We start from the raw sequence: 19,734 nt of genomic DNA, 5'->3' as shown, positions 1-19,734 counted from the left end.
AACAAAGGGAAACCTCCCAACTTTGGATGTACCAAGAGATATTTCATTGTGTGAAACCAAGTTGGGATGATATTATTTTTTCAGTAGACTCCAAAAAAATACTGTCAAAAAATAATTCTATTATCATCACTTAAAAAAAACCCACAAAGACGACGCAGTAAGAAATCTTTGATTATGACCTGATTGTAATTTATTTTAATCAGACAAAGAGCTTTGAAAAAAAAGCTTCTTTTATTGATTTCAGTAATTTCCTATGGGAACAGAACACTTTTTTCCTTATAAAATAAACATATCAGATTTCTTCATGCTGATGAAAACCCCTTCTAATTCAATGACCTCAGTCACACAAAACCACAATTCCTCAACAGCCATGGAAATATAGATAAATTCTTAAACATACCTGTGTGTCTGTCTTTAAGTGCATTTTTGCACATTTCTATTCTTGCTGAATGAAAGGGTACGTATCTGTCTTGGGGTGAGGCCACTAACACAACATTTTTAAAGTACTGAAGACCTGTGGCAAATGAATGAAATATATTTATCACAATGATGCACAGTGTTGAAAATACAGATAGTATCAGCATGACTACTTCATGTTCAAACACATTTGAAAATCTACAATGCAAAATAGATTATAACAATTAAAACGTGATACAAGTTTAGAAAGATTCATAATAGCTTAAACCTATTTCTGCTGCTTAGGTGAGCTATTTTTCACTTATCAACTCTCATACTGGTTAATTACGTGTAACAAAAAAGTAAGAACTATCTATTGGAAATAAAGTTTGATTAAAACCTTAATCTTGCCAATATATATGCCTCTTAACATTGGAAGCACATGTACTGTCCCACTACAGTCAATGGGCAGTTTTGGATAAATAAATGTTCACAGGAATGGAGATTACATTCAAAAATAGTACAATAAATGCAGAATGCATTGATGATAACTTCCTCCTCCAAGTGATAGGTAAGTCATAGGAGAGGTGCCATGTTGGACCTGGTTGTCCCCAGCATGGAGAGGTGGTAAGGCATGTGAAGCTAAGGGCAACCTTGGTTGCAGTGACAATGAAATGGTGTAGTTCAAGATTCTGAGGGCAGCGAGAAGGGCACACAGCAAGTTGTCTACTCTGGAAAACAGGAAAGCAGACTTTGGCCTCTTCTGGGACCTGCTTGCTAGAGTACCATGGGAAGAGGGACCAAGACAGCTGGTCAGTATTCAAGGACCACTTCCTCTCAGGAGTCCCAAACAAGACAAAGTCAGGTAAAAATGCCAGGAGGCCCTCATGGATGAACAAGGAGCTCTCGGGCAAACTCAGACAGTAAAAGGAAGCCTACAGAGGATGGAAGCAAGAACAGATAGCCTGGGAGGTTCAGAGAAACTGGCCAAGCAGCCAGGGTTCAGGGTAGAAAAGGTAAAGCCCTGACAGAATTATAATTGGCCAGGGATGTCAAGTAGGAAAAAGACAAACAGCTTATTTAGCTACATCAGTGATAAAGGAAGATGAGGGAAAATGTAGACCCCCTACAGAATGATATGGGATATCTGATTACCCAGGATATGAAGAAGACTGAGGTGTTCCATGACTCTTTTGCCTCAGTCTTCACCAGCATGTCTTCTAGCTGCACTGTCTAAGTTGCCAAGGGCAAGGGCAGGGACTGGGAGAATGAAGAACAGCACACTGTAGAAGATCAGATTCAGGATGCATCTGTCAGTCCTGAACTGACAGAAGTGACTAAGCCACTTTCCATCATATTTGAGAAGCTGTGGCAGTCTGGCAAAGTCCCCACTGACTGGAAAAGGGGAAACATCACCCCCATTTTCAAAAAGGAAAAAAAAGGAAGACCTAGGGAACTACTGGTCAGTCTCACCCCTGTGCCTAGCAAGATCATGGGGCAGATCCTCTTGGAAACTATGCTCATGTACATGGAATATGAGGTGATTGGTGACAGCCAACATGGCTTCACTGGGGCAAATGATGCCTAACAAATTGGTGCCATTTTATGATGGGGTTGCAGTGTTAATGGATAAGGGAAGAGTGACAGAATGTCATCTACTTGGACTTGTGCAAAGCATTTGACACTGTCTCAAGATGAAATCCTTGTCTCTCAATTGGAGAGAAATGGATTTGATGGATGGACCACTCCGTGCATAAGGAATTGGCTGTGTGGTTGCACTCAAAGAGTTGCAGTTAACAGCTGAATGTCCAAATCGCCACCAGTGATGAGTGGTATTCCTCAGGGGTAATTACTGGGACCAGCACTGTTTAACATCTTTGTTGGAGACATGGAGAGTGGATCGAGTGCACCCTCAGCAAGTCTGCCAATAACATGAAGCTGGGTGGTGCAGTCAACATGCTGGAGGGAAAGAATGTTATCCAGAGGTATGTCATCCAACCTTGACAGGCTGGAAAGATGGGCCTATGTAAATCCCATGAAGTCCCACAAAGCCAAGTGCAAGATCCTGAGGCTGGGTGAGGATAATCCCACACAAAAATATAGTCTGGGTGGAAAATGGATTGAAAGCAGCCCTGAGGAGGATTCAGGATTTCTGACTGATTAAATGATCAACATGAGCCAGCAGTGCACACTTGCAGACCAGAAAGCCAACCATATCCTACACTGCATCAAAGCCAGCATGACCAGAAGGTCAAATGACGTGATTCTGCCCCTCTAGTCTGCCCTCATGAGATGCCACCTGGAGTACTGTGTCCTGTTCTGAAGTCCCCAACATACAAAGGACATGGACCTGTTGGACTGACTCCAGAGGAGGGTTACAAAGATGATCAGAGGGCTGAGGCACCTCTCCTTATGAATACAGGCTGAGAGTTGGGGTTGTTCAGCCTGGAGAAAAGAAGGCTCCGGAGAGACATATAATAGCTTTGTAGTACCTAAAGGGGGCCGACAGGAAAGATGGAGAGGGACTGTTTAGCAGGGAATGTAGTGATAGGACAAGGGGTAATGGGTTTAAATTCAAAGAAGATGGATTCAGATTAGATATTACAAAGAAATTCTTCACTATGAGAGTGGTGAGACACTGGGACACGTCGCACAGAGAAACTGTGGCTGCCCCCTGCCTGGCAGTGTTCAAGGCCAGATTGGATGGGGCTTTGAGCAACCTGGTCTAGTGCAAGTTGTCCCTGCCCATGGCAGGGGGGTTGGAACTAGGTGATCTTTGAGGCCCTTCCAACCCAAACCATTGTGTGATTCTCTGATTCTTTGGTTCAGTGTGAGGCCATACATCTCCCTCTATAGTACAGTGATGTTACAATAGTCATGAATAAAATCCGCTTTTCATCTCACAGGGTCGTATTTCCTAGAGACAAGAGATGTTAAATTACAAATAAATAAAAAAAGGGGGAAATGTTTTTCATCTAGTAGCATAAATTCAGTGATGGTGGCCTGTCAAGAATGATATTTCTTGCCAGCAGAATATGAACTTAGGTGCATGTTTACTACAGCACTGTCTTACTTGGTGCTAAGTTTGGTAAATATATTCACTAGTACCAGGCACATAAAAATGCACAGGTAAAATTAATATTATATTTTTAGCCACTCCCAGAAGCAAGAGTGTTTAAAGGAAGTTCATGAGCAAAATGCAGGTTTCCTCTACTCCCTGGAGCATATGACAAACCAGCCAGCATAAACCTTGGAATCGCCCTTGATATTTACACAGCCACGTCAAGTCCTACTCACCCGTTTTTTGGCTGAGCTGATAGAGGAAACACTTGCGCAGATCTGCATTGTCCCTGAAGGTCAGTTGCAAAAGTGACCCTGACTTTTTTAATTTCTGCATGAGCCACAGACCTGGAATGAAAAATGAGTAGATTTTTTTACCCTGCTTCCTAATTATCAACCAAGGGAATTAAAGACACATGCCTACCATATGGGTATCACTATTATTCAATATAAGTCTTTTTTTCTTCTTATATTGTTAACTAATGGGGAGAAAAGTCTAAGGGTCTCACTTATCCATGACATGGTAGCATAAACCTCAGGAGGTCTGAACTGTGGGACATTCCATTCTTATAGCACTATACGTGTCTTCTTCAGCCTTGGAGGTGTGTCTCTTTGCTGACAGTATACAAAGAAGTGTAAGAATAGAATGGAAGCAAGGTCATCTCTCATGGCTGAACACCCTTGGGTTTTCCAGGTAGCACAGTGCTGGACCTTGTAGAATATACTGACAGGCCCTCTCATTGCAATTTTTACTGTGTGGGTTTGAAGTCTTCAGCAAAATATTTCCCACAACTTCAGTGTACAAATCATGTTGTGGTCTACTGCTACCTCCATGTGTTGGTCTCTCATGCACTCTGCAATGGACTGCAGCCAGTCAGAGCTTTCCCATTAACTCTTACCTGTACTAACCAAAGTACTATTGTTGTAAAGTGTTCCCAGGTGAGGCCCAGAGAGGGACAGGAAGGTGTGTAACTTGTTGAGGTAATAGCGAAATCTGGGGCGAGTTAGTACTGATCGAATAATGACGTTACCCAGGGAATGTCCAATAAAACTGGCAGGAAAGAAAGCATTACATTAACACAGACATTATTTTATGTATGTTATAAATGATATTAAATTATAGTTATGTTCATAAATGTTATCTGTATAATTAAACATAACGTTGGCATAAATGGCTTTTGAGGGGAGTCTATAAGGGCTTCCAGAAACATCCTTTAGTATACCATTCCACGTTTTCTTCAAGCCTAGTACATACTCTTCCATCTACACCAATGTAAAAATCCATATCACTGATTCAGTGGCTTTTGACACAGGACACTTTTGGAAAAGTTAATTTCACTGAATGTTGCTCACGTAACTCAAACAGTTACAGACTATTAACTATCAGAACACTTACCTTATTCGGGATATGGAGAGGTTGTACAATTGGATATGCTGAATTATTTCATCCAATAATCGGTCAGTCATTGTATCGAAATCAGCAAAAGTATCAGTCTGGTGAAAAAGGGAATGAGATGATGAATTAAAATATTTTGCTTTCATTGCAGACTGATATTTTCCAAGTAAAATGCAATCAGAAGAGTAAAGACAAGTCCAAATTTTCCTTATACATGCTCAAGGGGGAAGGGAGTCGAATTTTTCTCAGTTTCCAGGTCCTCTAAAAACTAGGTTTCTCCTTTGAGAACAGTAAAAGAAATTTCAGTTTATTAGAAAATAGATTCCAAATAATACTGCAAATGTACTCAAGCATTTTCTTTCTCACGCAGCATCAATAGTAACAACAATACTGTGGGTCAGTGAGGTTCCCATAGCTATCGTTGCAGCCCATGTCGAAATTCACTTTTCTCATAGAAAAGGTAAAGCAAAACGTTCTGTCAGAGCCTCTTTCACTGTGCATCGTGCCTTTTAGCTTCAAGAACTCGAGAACTCAAGTTAGGACTAGAGTAACCATACACTTTGTAGAGCATGGAAATAGGGCCTTCTAGAAGGCAATTAATATTTTAAGGGGATTAAATTACTGCCTGTGGGTTTTTTTGTTCTCTACTGACTGTGTCTCTAATCTCAGCACATGTCATGATAGGATAAACCCAGACCCAGAGTTTATTAATAGTAAGATTAACAACATTAGACTGAGTGATTCCAGACTCATCAGTGTGATGTCAAAGCAGCTTGACTTGACACTGGTGAGGACTGCTAATGCTTAACTGCTCTAGACACCATACTCTGCAAATGGAAGTAAAGCTTTTGGCATTTAGGATTTATCACATTCCTACAGTAAAGTAGTTTAAAGCGTTCTACACTGACACACAGGTTATTGCTGGTGCTACGGACACAAACACAAAATCATTTGGTCATCTTAATGAAATGCTGTATGTTTGTTAGTCAATGGTTATCAGTAAGAGAATGAGTGCTAGAGAGATGATTTGTTGCCTGCAACAGTACTTCCAGTTCTGATACAATTAAACAAATAATATATTGTCCAGCCTATATGATTGCAGGCAGATCTTATTCAGAACTGTGTCATTTGGCAATTCAACAGGACTCTAAATCAAATTCCTAACTAATGACATGCCATAAAAACAATAATCAAATATTGGAACAGCTATTCAGAGCAAACATACCAGTAATTAATTCTTTTGTGACACAACTCATCTTGCTAATTGCAGCTCTCCCAAGGAAAACATGAGCATATTTACTTTATAATAGAGACTTAAAATAAATGTTCTCATAAACTACAAACAGTCCACTAACCTCCTGCCTGTCTTTGTTGATAATTAATGATTTCCTCCTACACTCATTATCCTAAATCTTTCAGGTTGCTTAAAAGTGGAAGAATACCAGCCTGAACATTAATCATAAACAAAACACAAGCGTCATATTTCACCTAGTTATATCTCCATCCTTTAGCATCATCTCAGCCTGATTGAGCTTGTCAGAGGTATTACAATTGAATGCCTAAAATTAAGTGATTTGCATTTTTCTCTATAAGGGAAACTTCAGCTAAATGACTGATTTCTTGGGTCATTTTCAATGTGGTTCTCGGAGCAGGGAAAAAAAGGGTGACAGGATGCTTTACAGCATCCGAATAGTCATCAAACCACATGGGTCCTATTTCTAGTGCCATGGGAAATTCCTCAAATTTTCTGACTGTAAGATCACTAAAATGTCCCATTATGGACTCTGGATAATTTTAAATAGAGATGTTGTAAGATGTTTCATCCTCTGAAAACATGAAAACCACCCAAAGTGGTCTCCTCATTATTTTCATCTTGCTCACATTCACTCTGCAGTTCTGCTGACAAAGATGTGTACTGGAAGGTGGCAAGTTCACAGACTAACACCAGCAGCCACTTCAAAATATAAAAGCTGTTGAACAAAGAGCGTTGGAAAGTTTTGACTCAAGTTTCTCAGCTGCTTATAAATCAGAATAATGTTTCTGAGTTGGCACTGGAAATCCTTATCTTGTGCATAAAGTTAGGCCTCCATGTCATAAATATGGGTTCACCGCAGAGTAAAGCCCAGAATTAATTTCTGCTTCTCTGCCAAGACCAGCAATGAATTTTTCTGGAAGGTGTTTCTTTATCATTCAAGGACATAAATCTAGGAAACATCGCAACAGGAGAAACAATGGCTGATGCAGCAAAGGAAGCTGGCAACACCTGCTGGGTATTCCACATCTTCCAGAAAATTTAGCATCACTAAACTCGCTGCTTTCTGCTGGTGCTGTGTTCCCTGGCATCCAACAGGCAGAGAAACCAGGCTGCTAAATTTGCAAACTGACAGAATAAATCAATTTTCTTCTTCTAAGGTCTAGTCCTATATGTGTTAATGTTATTGCCTTTGATTTTAATGCTAGGAGTACTTGCTGGTGGGTTGGAACACCCTATCAGATTAGACAGGAGCAGGACCAGGCTTTTGCACTAAAATACTACATTCACCAGTGCTTTTGCTTCATTCATCTGGTCAAAAGACCCTGTTTCAGCAATGTCAGGAGCCTGTAGCAAACCTAAAGACAGAAATTATCTCTGTACTACCTGATTTCTTTCAGACATTAGGAAATCCAGTTTTCCACCAGGGAGTCCCAGTTCTATAAAAGTCTTTACCAGCCGCAGATCTGCACTGTTACCTAGAAATAAGCAGTACTTTGTAAGATGTAATTCAACAGAAATATAACTAATAAAGCGTCAGTTTAAAACATTTGTCTTCTTTTAAACCTTGACATTAGGGAGCTCTTGCTAAGTGCTGCTAAGACAGCTCACCACACCATGGGATCATGCGTTAGAAGAGCGGGAGATCAAGAATACCCACAGCCTGCACAGGGGTGGGGCTGGACCTCACCTCCTGCTGCTGGGGACTGCATAAACGGTGGGAAGAAAGGACAAATATCAGGCCCAGGATAAATCTGTACCCTATTTGCTGAACAGCAGAGGTAAGACAGAAAGGACAAAAAGCTAAGGTCTGTCCTTCCACCTTTGCTGCTGGCAAGACACTGCAGTCCTGCCGAGGACCTTAGCACATGTGCTGGAGGATAGGGCTGTGCCTTCAGATACAGAGTAGCCTGCCTCTATGTATACATAGTTTTAGCCAATGATGAAATACTCCCAGGCTCCTAACAGACTGGGTGGTGCCCCACTGCATACCAGGAAATTCCAGGTCTTCAGAAATGTTTTGTTGGAAAAGGAGGTACCTTCACCTCACAAGGACATTGCTTCCACGGAGATACTGAATGACAAATGGTCCTTGCTCAAGCCAGCAAGTGTTTGTTTTCCACTTGAGAATGTCTAAGATTTCAGAGTGTCCATCCCTCCTCTGTAGTTTCAAGGTTAATTCCTACACCATTCCCACTGATACCAATTACTCATCAAGAAGTTTTAAGTTTAATCATAGAATCATGGGCGACCTGTCCTAGGCAACCTACTTTGGCAGCAGAGTAGGGATGGGGGGAGTTCAGATTCTGTCAGTCTGTCCGGGTTGGAAGTGACCCCAAGGATCATAGAGTTCCAACCCCCTGCCACAGGCAGGGCCACCAGCCTTCAGTCATGATCTAGATAAGGTTGCCCAGGGCCCCATCCAACCTGGACTTGAACACCTCCAGGGATGGGGCATCCACAACCTAATATATCTGTTTTCTGCTTAGAAAGCATGTATCTAAACCTTCTATACCATGCTTCCTTTACAATGAATGATGATTTTTATTTTCACACTGTCTGAAGCTGGGTACTATCTACCCTGTAACAGTGTGGAAGGGTTTCAAATAATGTTTTCATCTGTGGTGACATACTGCAAAACAACCAGGCATCAGCAGAAAGTCAAGAGTTACTTTAATGCCCTACTGTACACAAAAGGACTGATGTACTTTGGGGTAGAATTCTGTTTAAACAACAACAAATAGAGTTGCAGAACACTTAGAGCAAATATTTAATATTCTCTTAGATCCTTAATTACAATTACCATCCAATCCATGGACACAGACAACCAGGTGAATTCCATCTTCCAAATTTTCTTCCTCTTCCTCTGGTGGAAAATATGGGATATCAGAAGCTAGTACAGATAAGTCACTGTACAGAAATCCTTCAATCTTCATTTCTTTTTTAAATTTTTCTTTGGCCTGATAAAAACTGGAGAATACATTAATTAATCACAGTAGAACTGGGTGTTCAACAACAAACCATTAAACTATAAATAAGGAGGCTGGTATTTGCAAGAAATTATGCTTGCAACTTTCAAGCAGAGACCTGGATACTATTTCTTATTTATTCTGATTGAGAGGAATCAGGATGCTGGGAATAAAATCTGAATGATTCGGTTAAACACAGGGAATAGTTAAAGCCCATTAGCAACTCACACCTGCCAGAGGAAAGAGGGATTTACCAAAAAACCCTACCCATCTTCTAGCAGCCCATAACAATAAGACTAAGATACAGAATTAGCAATTCACATCTTAACAAGGTCATCAGCTTTACAGATACTGAAGTAACAAATATATAATTTTGCTAGCATCAGATGCATTTATAGACAGGTAGGTGTTCTCCTGATTCCTCAGACTGTAGAGTCAATGTATGCTCCTCACATGTCAGATTGGTTTGGTTTTGAGTTCTTTTGAAAACATTTAATAGTTTAAGAGGAAGAGCAACTCAGTGATGAAGGAATTAAGCCAACCCCTTTCCTGCTCAAGGCCTAAAATTTGACACACTACTTCACCCAGTGACAAATACTTCAGAGGCTTTTTGACTTAGCAAAACTTATTTAGAGCTTTTGGGAATTAATAATCACTACCTAAGTGTGGAATTAGGTAGGAGAAAACTGGGATGAGATTAAGCTAACGCTTGGACTTAGCTTAAAGCCACTTGATATAATGGCAAGCAATCACTTATATCATCCCTACTGATTTTAAAGGGACATAAGAATGAAAAACCTAGTGTTCTGACCACAGACATGAAGGCCCTGGATTCATGGGCATGAATACATGCTTAAATAGTTTGATTCACAAAGAATGACCAAATTTTATGCTTAGATAAAGCAGGATTTACATCAGGGTCTATAAAACAAACATCAAGATGCTCTGGGGAAAAGAAGAAAAAAAAATGCCTCAGGTAGCAAATAAATGCACATGAAGAAAGCCCCAACATTTTTGGCAGCTGAAGGGGTTGATAAATTCCCATGCTCCTGTTTTCTCTCAGTACAGAAGAGACTACAAAATATAACAAAATTATCCATGTGCTATCATGTCAGTCTGCAAAATGGGCCACTGTGAAATCAGGTCCATGATGTGGCCGTGGACAATTAGGACCAAAAGCAAAAAAGAAAAAAGCCCCTTCTTCAGTTACCAAGGATGCCAATTCTTCCATTTGCCCAGTTTGAGAAGCTGAGACCTTACCAGCCAATCTGTGCTCCTGTTTCAGTTTATAAAGCTAACAAATACAATTTTTTAAGCAGAAGAGAAAACCAAGTTATGGCATTGCCATAGTGAAACTATCTAGGATCAGTACTCAAGTCTGGTTAACACTGACTTCATAAAGGAGGGCCAGATCTCTGAAACTATTTAGACTCCTAAATCTTACTGATTTTTATGATTATTTGTGATGACTTTGGCTGAGATACACTTTTCTTTGGTGATCTTGGTGCTTCTGTGTTTTCATGCTTCCACTCTATTTATTTATTCTATATAAACCCATTTGTCTATTTGAACTATTTGTTTTGGATGTCTCTGAACACAAGCTTGCCCTATGCTTACTGTATTAGGGCCCTGAACTTTGTCAGGGTCTCTTGACATTATGGTAAAATTAACAAAGAAAGTAATTAGCCATTCTTACTTCAGCATCCTTTCATTGGTCTCTTCATCCACCTCATTTGAATTAGAAGAGACAACTCCAAAAGAGCCCAGGGGCTGGCGGGTGATGGGGAATGCAGCCTGCTTTGCAGAGAAGCCGACCATAGCAGGGGTCTCTTTGAGAACAGAAGAAAAGGGAAGACACGTGGCTGTGCAAGAGACGGACAGGTTAACCACATCAACAGCCTTTCTGCTCTCCAGTGCTACTCCCTCCGCTGTCGTTGGATGAAACCCGGTGCCGTTAGTTACAAGTTTATGCTCTTGGCTCTCAGGTTCAGCCTGGTAGGATCCTGCATCAGGGTCTGCTGAGGCGGGTGAGTTGTTTAGCTCAATTTCTTGTAGGTCCTGCATTTCTGCATATACTGCCGGGCTTTCATCAGCAAGAGAGCTACCACACTCTCCTTGCATTGAGCCAAATTCAGTTGAGGTCTCTGACGGAGCTGCAACAGGATAGCAAAACTCTGGTACCAGCTTTATGCTGTGTGAGAAACTCTCCTCGCCTGAAGTTCTGCTGGTGGAGTAAAAGTCTTGTTGTATTTTTAAACTTTCCAGCTTAAGTTTATCTTTTGGATCCTTGATGCATGTATCAAACTTACCTATATTTTTGTCCAAGTAATTACAAGCCCTTTGTGTTTTTAAGGTGCACTCACCATTGCTCTCCAGAGAGTGGCATTCAGAGACATTATCTCTGAGCTGCTTTGGAGAAGGAGCTGGTCTTTCTGAACTACAGTAAGTCTCTGGAAAACCTTCCTTCTCCTCCTCCCCTTGTAACTCAATGTTACCGGTACTATGTTTGACAGAGGTTTTGGGATGTCCTCCTGATTCTAGTTGTCCATTTTCTGTAGTGATTTGATGCCCAGGAAGGTCCACAACTAACTCCCGATCTCTGCCCTCTGTTTCTGTGCAACTTTTAAAGTTTCCTCCTGAATCTCCTGAGGTTGCTTCACTGTGTTTTGATATATCTACCTCCTCCGCAGGCTCTTCTGGGCTACTGATCTGAGGAGCCGAGACAGATTTGGTCAGCTTGGTAAGCTCCACTTCCCTCTCCTCTTCCTCAAAGGGCAAAGAGCTAATGGATGTGAGAGATGCTTGGATCCCACTGGGCAAGCTGGTATTGCTTTCTGTGTGGCCACCCTCTAGGGAGTTTCGGTGGATGGCATGTCTTCGTACCAAATGGTGCAGGATCTCTCGATCACTGGGTAACTCCAGCGCCCGGCTTCGAGCATCAGACCACGCTACTGAACTTGGTTCACTTTCAATGCCTGAATCAGATATTATAGAGGAGGATCTTTTTATAACCCCTGACATCAGGGTAAATTCTTCACACTCCTCACCTCGTTGCTCCTTTGAGAACAATTTCATTTCAAAGCTGTGGGTGGGCAAAGCTTTCAAAACAGGGAGCAGAGCCTTGGTGTCTGGATCTGCTGTTTTTTCAAGACTGCTTAATTCATTCAGTGCAAGCTCAGATAAAGTGAAATTATTCTCAGGATGACCAGGTTCATCTGGTTTATTTATTTCAGTCCTGTCTTCCAAGCCATCAATTCCACATGCTCCACACTCATGCTGAGCACTTACAATTAACATGGGTTCACTTTTGTGGGAATCCTTATTGCTAGGTTTTGTGTCTTCATAGGTAACATCTGCTGCAAGTCTATTGATTTTTGACAAAACTTCCTTGGATGTTTTAAATTCTTCCGATGTACATTCTGTATTGCCTGACTCTGAGTCAGAAGTAGTTTCCTTGGTGGAAACAAAAATATTTCCAGGTTTCCTTTGGCCTTCTTTGTTTGCTGTACATACCTGAGATGTAGAGTGCTGGTTTAGACCCTTAGCTGTACAAACAGCACCTTCAGTACCAGTGTATATGCAGGAGGGATTCCTGTTTATCCTATCTGTGTGTATTATCAGAGTACCTTTCCCAAAGTCTCCTTTTGTTATTGCAGTGGCATCATTTGATGTAAAATCTTCGTTGTCATCTATTAAATCCATTTGGGTATTTGCAGGAGCTTCAAATTCTGCAAAAACTTCCAAATTCTCATCTGAAAGAAAGAAAAAAAATAAATGATACACAACAAATTACTCCAAAGGTATGTGGGACATTGAAAAGTGATTGTAAGGCCTAAAAAATATGTGTATTTACATTATATATGTTACACATGCATTGGAGGCATATTACAAATGAAAATGCCAGAGTGCATTTTACTTGAATTATGCTCCCTAAATTGTTATAGTTAGGCCAAAGAAGACAGTATCAATAAAATATACTTTCCTCAGTAGAACTGTATCTGAATTGCTAGTTTACAATGTAGGTAAGCAAAACAGAGCTGAGATTTCTTTGCATTCCTGCTATAACACAACATTGTTCACAGTACAGGTCTTGCTTGTGAATCAAATTAATGCTCCATTTAATAGTTTAAATATTGGTAACATGAAGTGTCAAAATTTAGGCAGCTGGCTAATTGTGGAAGAGTGGAAATTTTGGACCACAGCTATTTACTAGACTGTGGCCACCTATAATATTAATGCATATTGCTTTCTTACTAATCTTACTAGTGGGGTAAAAAGAAAAGGGAAACAAGGGCTACGAGGTTTTAATACTAATCTACAGAACCAAATAATTTATTAATTAAAATTCTTTTTGAATACTAAGGGGAAAATACTTTTTTTTTTTGAAAGCAAGGCTGTCTTTCAGAGCCAGTGTTGGGCTTTATGCTGTCAATTTTGGGGCTTTGTTCTGAGTTTTCTTACCACTAGATGTCACACTGGGGATGAAATTCATAGTATTTTTTCTGTTAAATTTGTACTGTAACAAAAATCCAAAAGATTCTGTTTTCCTTCTAGATTTTGCCTCCAGCTCTTGTTACAAAACAGCTCTGAAGTTGAAAAACAGAGTTACAGGAAGTACTCTAGTTTGTGACTGGGAAAACAGAAAAATTCAACTCTATCACACAGCAGATCCAAGAGTTAGCCCAAGGGATGTGAGGTTTCTTAGCTTGGGCTGGGGAAATTAATCTCCCTCTGCTCGAGCACTCATGAAGCTGTACCTTGTGGTGTTTTTCTCACCTTTGCAAGGCGTATCCATGTACCTGTCTTCAAAGATAACTGGGAGTGTGTTCCAGTCTCCGTCAATGTCGAGGCATTCTGCCGGCAGCGGGGGCATGCTGGTGAAATACTCCGAATTCCGGATTTCTGTAGAAATCTGCCCGTGACTTTGGATCCTGGCAGCAAAGTAAAAAAGAAATGGAGTGTCTGAGGAGTTACCATGCTCCTTCTCCATCACTTCTGCTAGCCCAGCAGCAAAGCTGGATGTGTAGTCAGATACGTACGCATCTGGACGAGCTGAGACACATCAGTTCAGCTACTGCCTTTTGGCAGAACTAGAATAACTGTTTCTGTCTTTCAGGCTATGTAAAATGCAGCCTGGCTTCTATCAGGGAATGTGACATAAAACTGACATACAGACACGGATTTGTCTATAATAAATACTGTGTTCTTTACTTCTGATGAGCTTTCCTATCTCCTATCTTCCTATCTTCCTTAAAATATAAGGAAAACGTCAAATACAGTTTGTTTTATTTGAGTCTTTGATAAATTAGTCTGCTTATCCTAAAGAATAAAGAGGAAGGCAGCAAGCTTTTCACAGTCAACTGAAAGCAATTCTGCAAAGATCACAATGACAATGCTTCAGTTTATCATTAGCAGGAAGCGGGTAATCACAATGTGACAGCTAACTGGAAAAATCAGGCTTTATAATTATAAAGCAAAACTCAAACAATGGGTTTGTAATTCAATTGGTCTGTCCTCATAGAAGAATCCTGTGTTTAGACACAAATATCTTATCCTGACTACCTTCAGACACAAATATCTTGTGCCGACCACCGTATCACCTTCAACATAATTGTTGCTGCCTGTCATTTGCTCCTACCTGTAGGCTGGTTATTTTTTCCTCAAAGATAAGTCACAGAATCACAGCCATTGGTTGCTAAAACATGACTCAGACAGGAGTCACAAACAGCTGCTTATTCTTGCCTCAGGCAACACCTGGGTGTTCAAAGTTAACTCTTAGCACCATAATAAAGTTCTACTGACATATTAATTAATAGCATCAGTACTTTACTAAAGACCACATGTAAAGGTAATAAACTAACCCTGCTTTAAGACTAATCTCTGGCACAAAAGATGAATGATTGACAGGCAAAGGTGTGAGAAAAAACATTTTTTCTGTAAAATATTGTGAGGACATGTCACCTGCTAGAGGCTCACACCCTGTGTGATACCCAACCTATTTGGAATGGTGTGTCCTCTTCTGTCTAAGCAGTCAAATGCTGCCAGGCATATATGTGCATGGCCTCACACAGTACTCACCACAGTCCTGGAGGCAAAAAAAAAAGCTCTTCTCTGCCAAAAATATGAAAGAATTGGGGAAAAAAACGTGTTACTGTTTGAGGTGGTTCTACAGAATCTGGTCTTCTGACAGCTGATCTCACCTGGCCACTCTGTGAACCCAGTGAATACTCCTTATTGCCACCACCAACATTAATAATACTCTGGCAGCCAAGACTCTGTTTTTCCAACTACATCATCTATCAAAATCAAAAGGAAAACAACGACTGTGCCATGAGGCCTGTACAGACCAAATTTACTACATAGGCCCAACTTTTAAAGTTTGTAATCTATTTTACTTTTTTTACTCTGTCCTTGATAATCACTGGGGAAAAATATGTCTATCTGTAGGAAATGGGCTGGTTCTGTGGCTGCCTGGGGAAATAAAAGCTCTTCATGCAATTAGGCTTCCCCCTGTGCAGGGTTATGTTTGCTTGAATGGGGCCATAACAGTCAGTGCCCTCACCTCAGGATCTTGATGTGGGGTTTTCCCTATACATAGCTCACTTAAAACCTGACATCAGAGGACTAAGTGAGCACAGCTGGGTCCCTGCAGCCATGGTGCTTCTCTAATTCGGCAGAACAAGGTAGCCTTGTACAACCCATCCACTAATGAAGTCATGGCCCTTTCCATCAACACTGAATCAGCCCAAATGTCCCTAGTGACAGCTCTGAGAAAGAATTTTCTTCCTTGCACTTGGTTAGGAGCAGATGTCTCATTCAAGCCTCACCATTGTCACAGGACCTAATGTCATGGCCTTTAAGCCCCTTCTGAAATATGGCTTTCATGGCTGTGGTCCCCCCATGGTGACAGGCTGCTTCAGTGGACATTCCTCATCATTCAGAAATAAAAGTCTGAGCATTGTTCTTTGAACATTGCCTTCAGGGGCCAGGTCCTGAGTATTATCCATGTGCTCCACTTGGGATCACTGGATAAAACTGAAGGCAGGATTTGCCCTGGTGTACCTTTAAAACTGGCTTTTCATACTGCCCATCTTGGTTCCAAGAAAGAAGTGTCACCTTACCAATGTTTTATACCATATTTTTATTAATGCAGGCCAGTGCAATTTTTATTTTCATGAACTTTTTTCACTGTTTATTCTTGATCAACCGATTATCAGCTCTGAGCTCACATCACTCCCACAGTTGCTCCAGCTACTATGGTGGTATGCCTCCTTCCCGTTGTCCACTGCTGGATCTAATGAACATCTACAGATTTGCACTGGCTGTTTAATGCTCCTGTCTGAAAGGAAAGATCCTTTCTGCTATGCAAAGTAGGGCTGGACTAAACACCAAGAGACATCCATGACTGCCTACTCCCAAAAATTTATATTAGGGATGATAAACCCCCCAAGTTTTTAAATGTTAAACTTCCCTTGTTTGCCAACAGTTATTTCCCATTAAAAGTACTAGTACTGCATCTGGTGTAGTGGGTTTAGGAAATTTATTGAAGAAAGATACAAAACAAATATTTCTGCCTGTTCTGAGGCTGGTGGTGTTGGTGGAGATATGCTCTGAAAAGAAATGCACCCAACTGCAACTGAGAAAAGAGGTGGGAAAGAGGATCTCCTGCTTCATATCCCTAGAATATAGCAATCTTGACATTAATGACTTCTGTGGCCTGATTGGAGTCATTCACTTCTGGTACTGATTTTATAATATGGAGCTGGAACAGACCCAGTGACTTATCTCAAACCAAACTTCTCCACATCCAGAAGAAAAATACCTCAGTCCTGATTACAAAATGTTTTAAATTACATTTTCAGTTGTTCCAGTGACAGGGGAGGGTTAACGGGTTACTTACAGTCCTTCCTGGAATGTGAGCACAGCAAGTTTCTGGTGCTCAGTGTAGAAGAATGCTTCTGAGAATCTCCTCACCTGAGGGAGAAACACATGTTAAACTTAAGTTCTGCTCAAGGATGCCAAGTACAATCAGGCTGGTAACAGAGCTGTGACTGTCAGATCAGATCCTTTAATATGCTCCATCTGCATAACCACGCTGGTGACAGAAAAGAACCAAAGAGTTCAACTTTGCTTGACTTTCCCAGTCCAGCACAAAGCAAGTGGTGTTGCTGCATATTTTGCCAGGAGGTAAGAAGTGTCCCTTAACAGTCAATCAAGCATCTTCTGACTACTTCTCTAAAAGTTGTCAAATTTACCATTTCCCCTTGTATTCTTAAAGTCAGGAAGATTTCATCCTTTCCTACTGTGCAAACGGTATAGCAGCAGTGGAGTGAGTTACTAAATTAGAACAATTCATAATTGATCATCTCTTCTATGGGAACACCCACAGTGGTTACTAAGAGAGTAAAGGAAGTCTGATGTATCAGTCCAGAGGAGAATAAGCCCTATCACGGTAGAAACATATCTGCCTATGTCATGATACTTACAAATGAGAGCTCTTCAAATCTCTTCATGGATCTGTTCAATGTTGAATAATCAATTAGAAAAGAGCCACAGATCTGAAGTGGCTGGCAGAGCACAGAGTGTGAAATCAGCTATAAAAAATTCAGTGCTGCTCTCTGTCCTGGAATAAGCTTTGGCTTCAGATGAATCAAGCATAATATGCAATCAAATGTATTAAGCTGTTAAACTGCAGTCCATACATTACTAATATGACCTCTGTTACAGTGTCAGAAAATGGCAGTGAACAGCATACGTCAGAGCATCTTGGTACCTCCCTACATCCCAGCTGTGCTTTAACAAATGGCCTTTCTGAAGAAAGGACTAACATGGAATCATAGAAACACAAAATGCTTTGGATTGGAAGGGAACTCAAAGATCACCCAGTTCTAACCCCCTTGCCATGGGCACGGACACCTCCCACTAGATCAGGATGCTCAAAGCCCCATCCAACCTGGCCTTGAACACTTCCAGGGAGGAAGCATCCACAACTTCCCTGGGCAGCCTGTTCCAGTGTCTCACCACCCTTCAAAAAGGCTGTACCATAATAGTATATTGGGTTCTCAAACTCTTTTCCAGAGGTGGGAAAGTATCAATACACATGGTTTATATGGGGAGGAACTGAAACGCACAAAGGTATGTCATTTGTCAAGGATCAAGCAGACAGCCAACATCAGCTGAGGTGGGAACAAACCACAGTCTAGGAATGACCTTGCTGGAGCTGGTAGCATACATTTTGGCTGAAAGCCTATGGGGCCTTTCAGAGTCAGAGGAGACCTAGTCAAACTACCCAGAGGAGTCTCAGCATCAGTCACCTCTTTTGGATTGTTATGCCTCCTTTTTGCAAGCTCAACCATGCTCATGGGGAGAGCAACTAGAGAGTTGTTCTGGTCACTGTGGAGAGCAGACAGACTTCTACTAGCTTTGACAGGAACCAGAACATAAGTTGAGATGTCAATACCTACATTGTAGACTCTGAAAGCTAAGCAAGGTGAATCCTGCCCTTTTCTCTATGCAATTACTGTAATGATTAGATTAAACTATGAGTTCAGCTCAGGTGATGTGCTGAACTGATGTCTGGTCAACAACCAAAAACCTCCTAATGAAAGACACAGCACTTGCTGAATTAATCAGACAAGCAGTCAAAGTTAGCTCAAAAGGCAAGGGCTTTTGCACCTTTGTTATAATCAAGTACAGGAAGCAATTTCCACATGAACAATATTAATACTTTGTTGTGTGCACCTCAGTAGGAGAAAGGTAAGAGCTAGCTGTATACATACATACATACATACATATATATATATATATATGACATAATGAAGAGAACAAATCCATATTCCTCATGGTAGTTTTGTGAATATAAGTTGAGATAAAACTCTCTTTTTGAGAGTTCTTTTGTCATTGGCACACTTACACTTTTTAAAAGGAATGTTTATGATTTATGGGTAAGTGCAGGAGATATCTACCCCTTCCTACCTATCTCCTGTTCCATGTCTGATTCTGGTGTTCAAAATACACCCATTTTACACAGGATCCTGGGTCCCATAGAAGCAACAGCCTTCACTGCAGAAAATGAAGTCTGCAATTTCATACCCAGAGCTTCACCTTGTCCTTCTCACCCCATTTCAAGCAAATACTTATATGGGCAGAACATTATTGGAAATATATATCCAGGTAAATCATTAGTTTCTATCAGGAGGTTACCATTACTGATGTTGCTTTTAATTCCTTAACATTACCCTTAGCATGTGATGTTCCTGAGTCAGATAAGCTGTGACTTCTGGATGAAGCGTTGCCACCTCCAGGAACTGGGTCCACAGGGCTAGGAGGTGGGAGCAAAGCCAGGCGAGATCCTTGCTTATCTGTTCTGCTATCTTCTCTGGATTGCTCAGCAGCTGGAGGAAAGAAAGGAAATTCTGAGATCAAGACAGTGTCATGAAAGAAAATGAGCTTGTATGTTAGATTAAGTCCTTTTAGGAACAGCAACAAAAAATCCTCTTGGTTTAGAAATATTATTAAAGCTACTATTTTCAGGTATTTTACCCCAAATAAAGCTGGTGAGAATTTTTCTGCTACTCTTTAAAAGTCACATATTTTATGACAAAAGGTCTCAGCTACACAATTGGAGTGCAAGAAGTTGAAACAGCCTCAATTTTTGCAGA

General features: G+C 40.8%; 1 protein-coding gene across 1 annotated transcript in view; it reads right to left on the bottom strand.

The window, feature by feature from the left end:
- FAM135B (family with sequence similarity 135 member B) overlaps positions 1–19,734 on the bottom strand; it is a gene marked incomplete at both ends in the record, with an annotated part of 151,570 nt that overhangs the window by 1,122 nt on the left and 130,714 nt on the right. The window contains 10 exons of the mRNA XM_084280492.1: positions 401–514; positions 3,694–3,804; positions 4,356–4,507; positions 4,853–4,950; positions 7,491–7,582; positions 8,908–9,074; positions 10,770–12,825; positions 13,850–14,004; positions 16,974–17,047; positions 19,312–19,467. Of these exons, the coding sequence (XP_084136618.1) occupies positions 401–514; positions 3,694–3,804; positions 4,356–4,507; positions 4,853–4,950; positions 7,491–7,582; positions 8,908–9,074; positions 10,770–12,825; positions 13,850–14,004; positions 16,974–17,047; positions 19,312–19,467 (3,175 nt within the window). The remainder of the gene's footprint in view (positions 1–400; positions 515–3,693; positions 3,805–4,355; positions 4,508–4,852; positions 4,951–7,490; positions 7,583–8,907; positions 9,075–10,769; positions 12,826–13,849; positions 14,005–16,973; positions 17,048–19,311; positions 19,468–19,734) is intronic.

The sequence above is a fragment of the Gallinula chloropus genome (assembly GCF_964237585.1).
Source record: "Gallinula chloropus genome assembly, chromosome: 2".
Taxonomy (NCBI): Eukaryota; Metazoa; Chordata; class Aves; order Gruiformes; family Rallidae; genus Gallinula; species Gallinula chloropus.
Note: the sequence above shows the minus strand (reverse complement) of the source record. Positions and strands in the feature narration are given on the sequence as shown.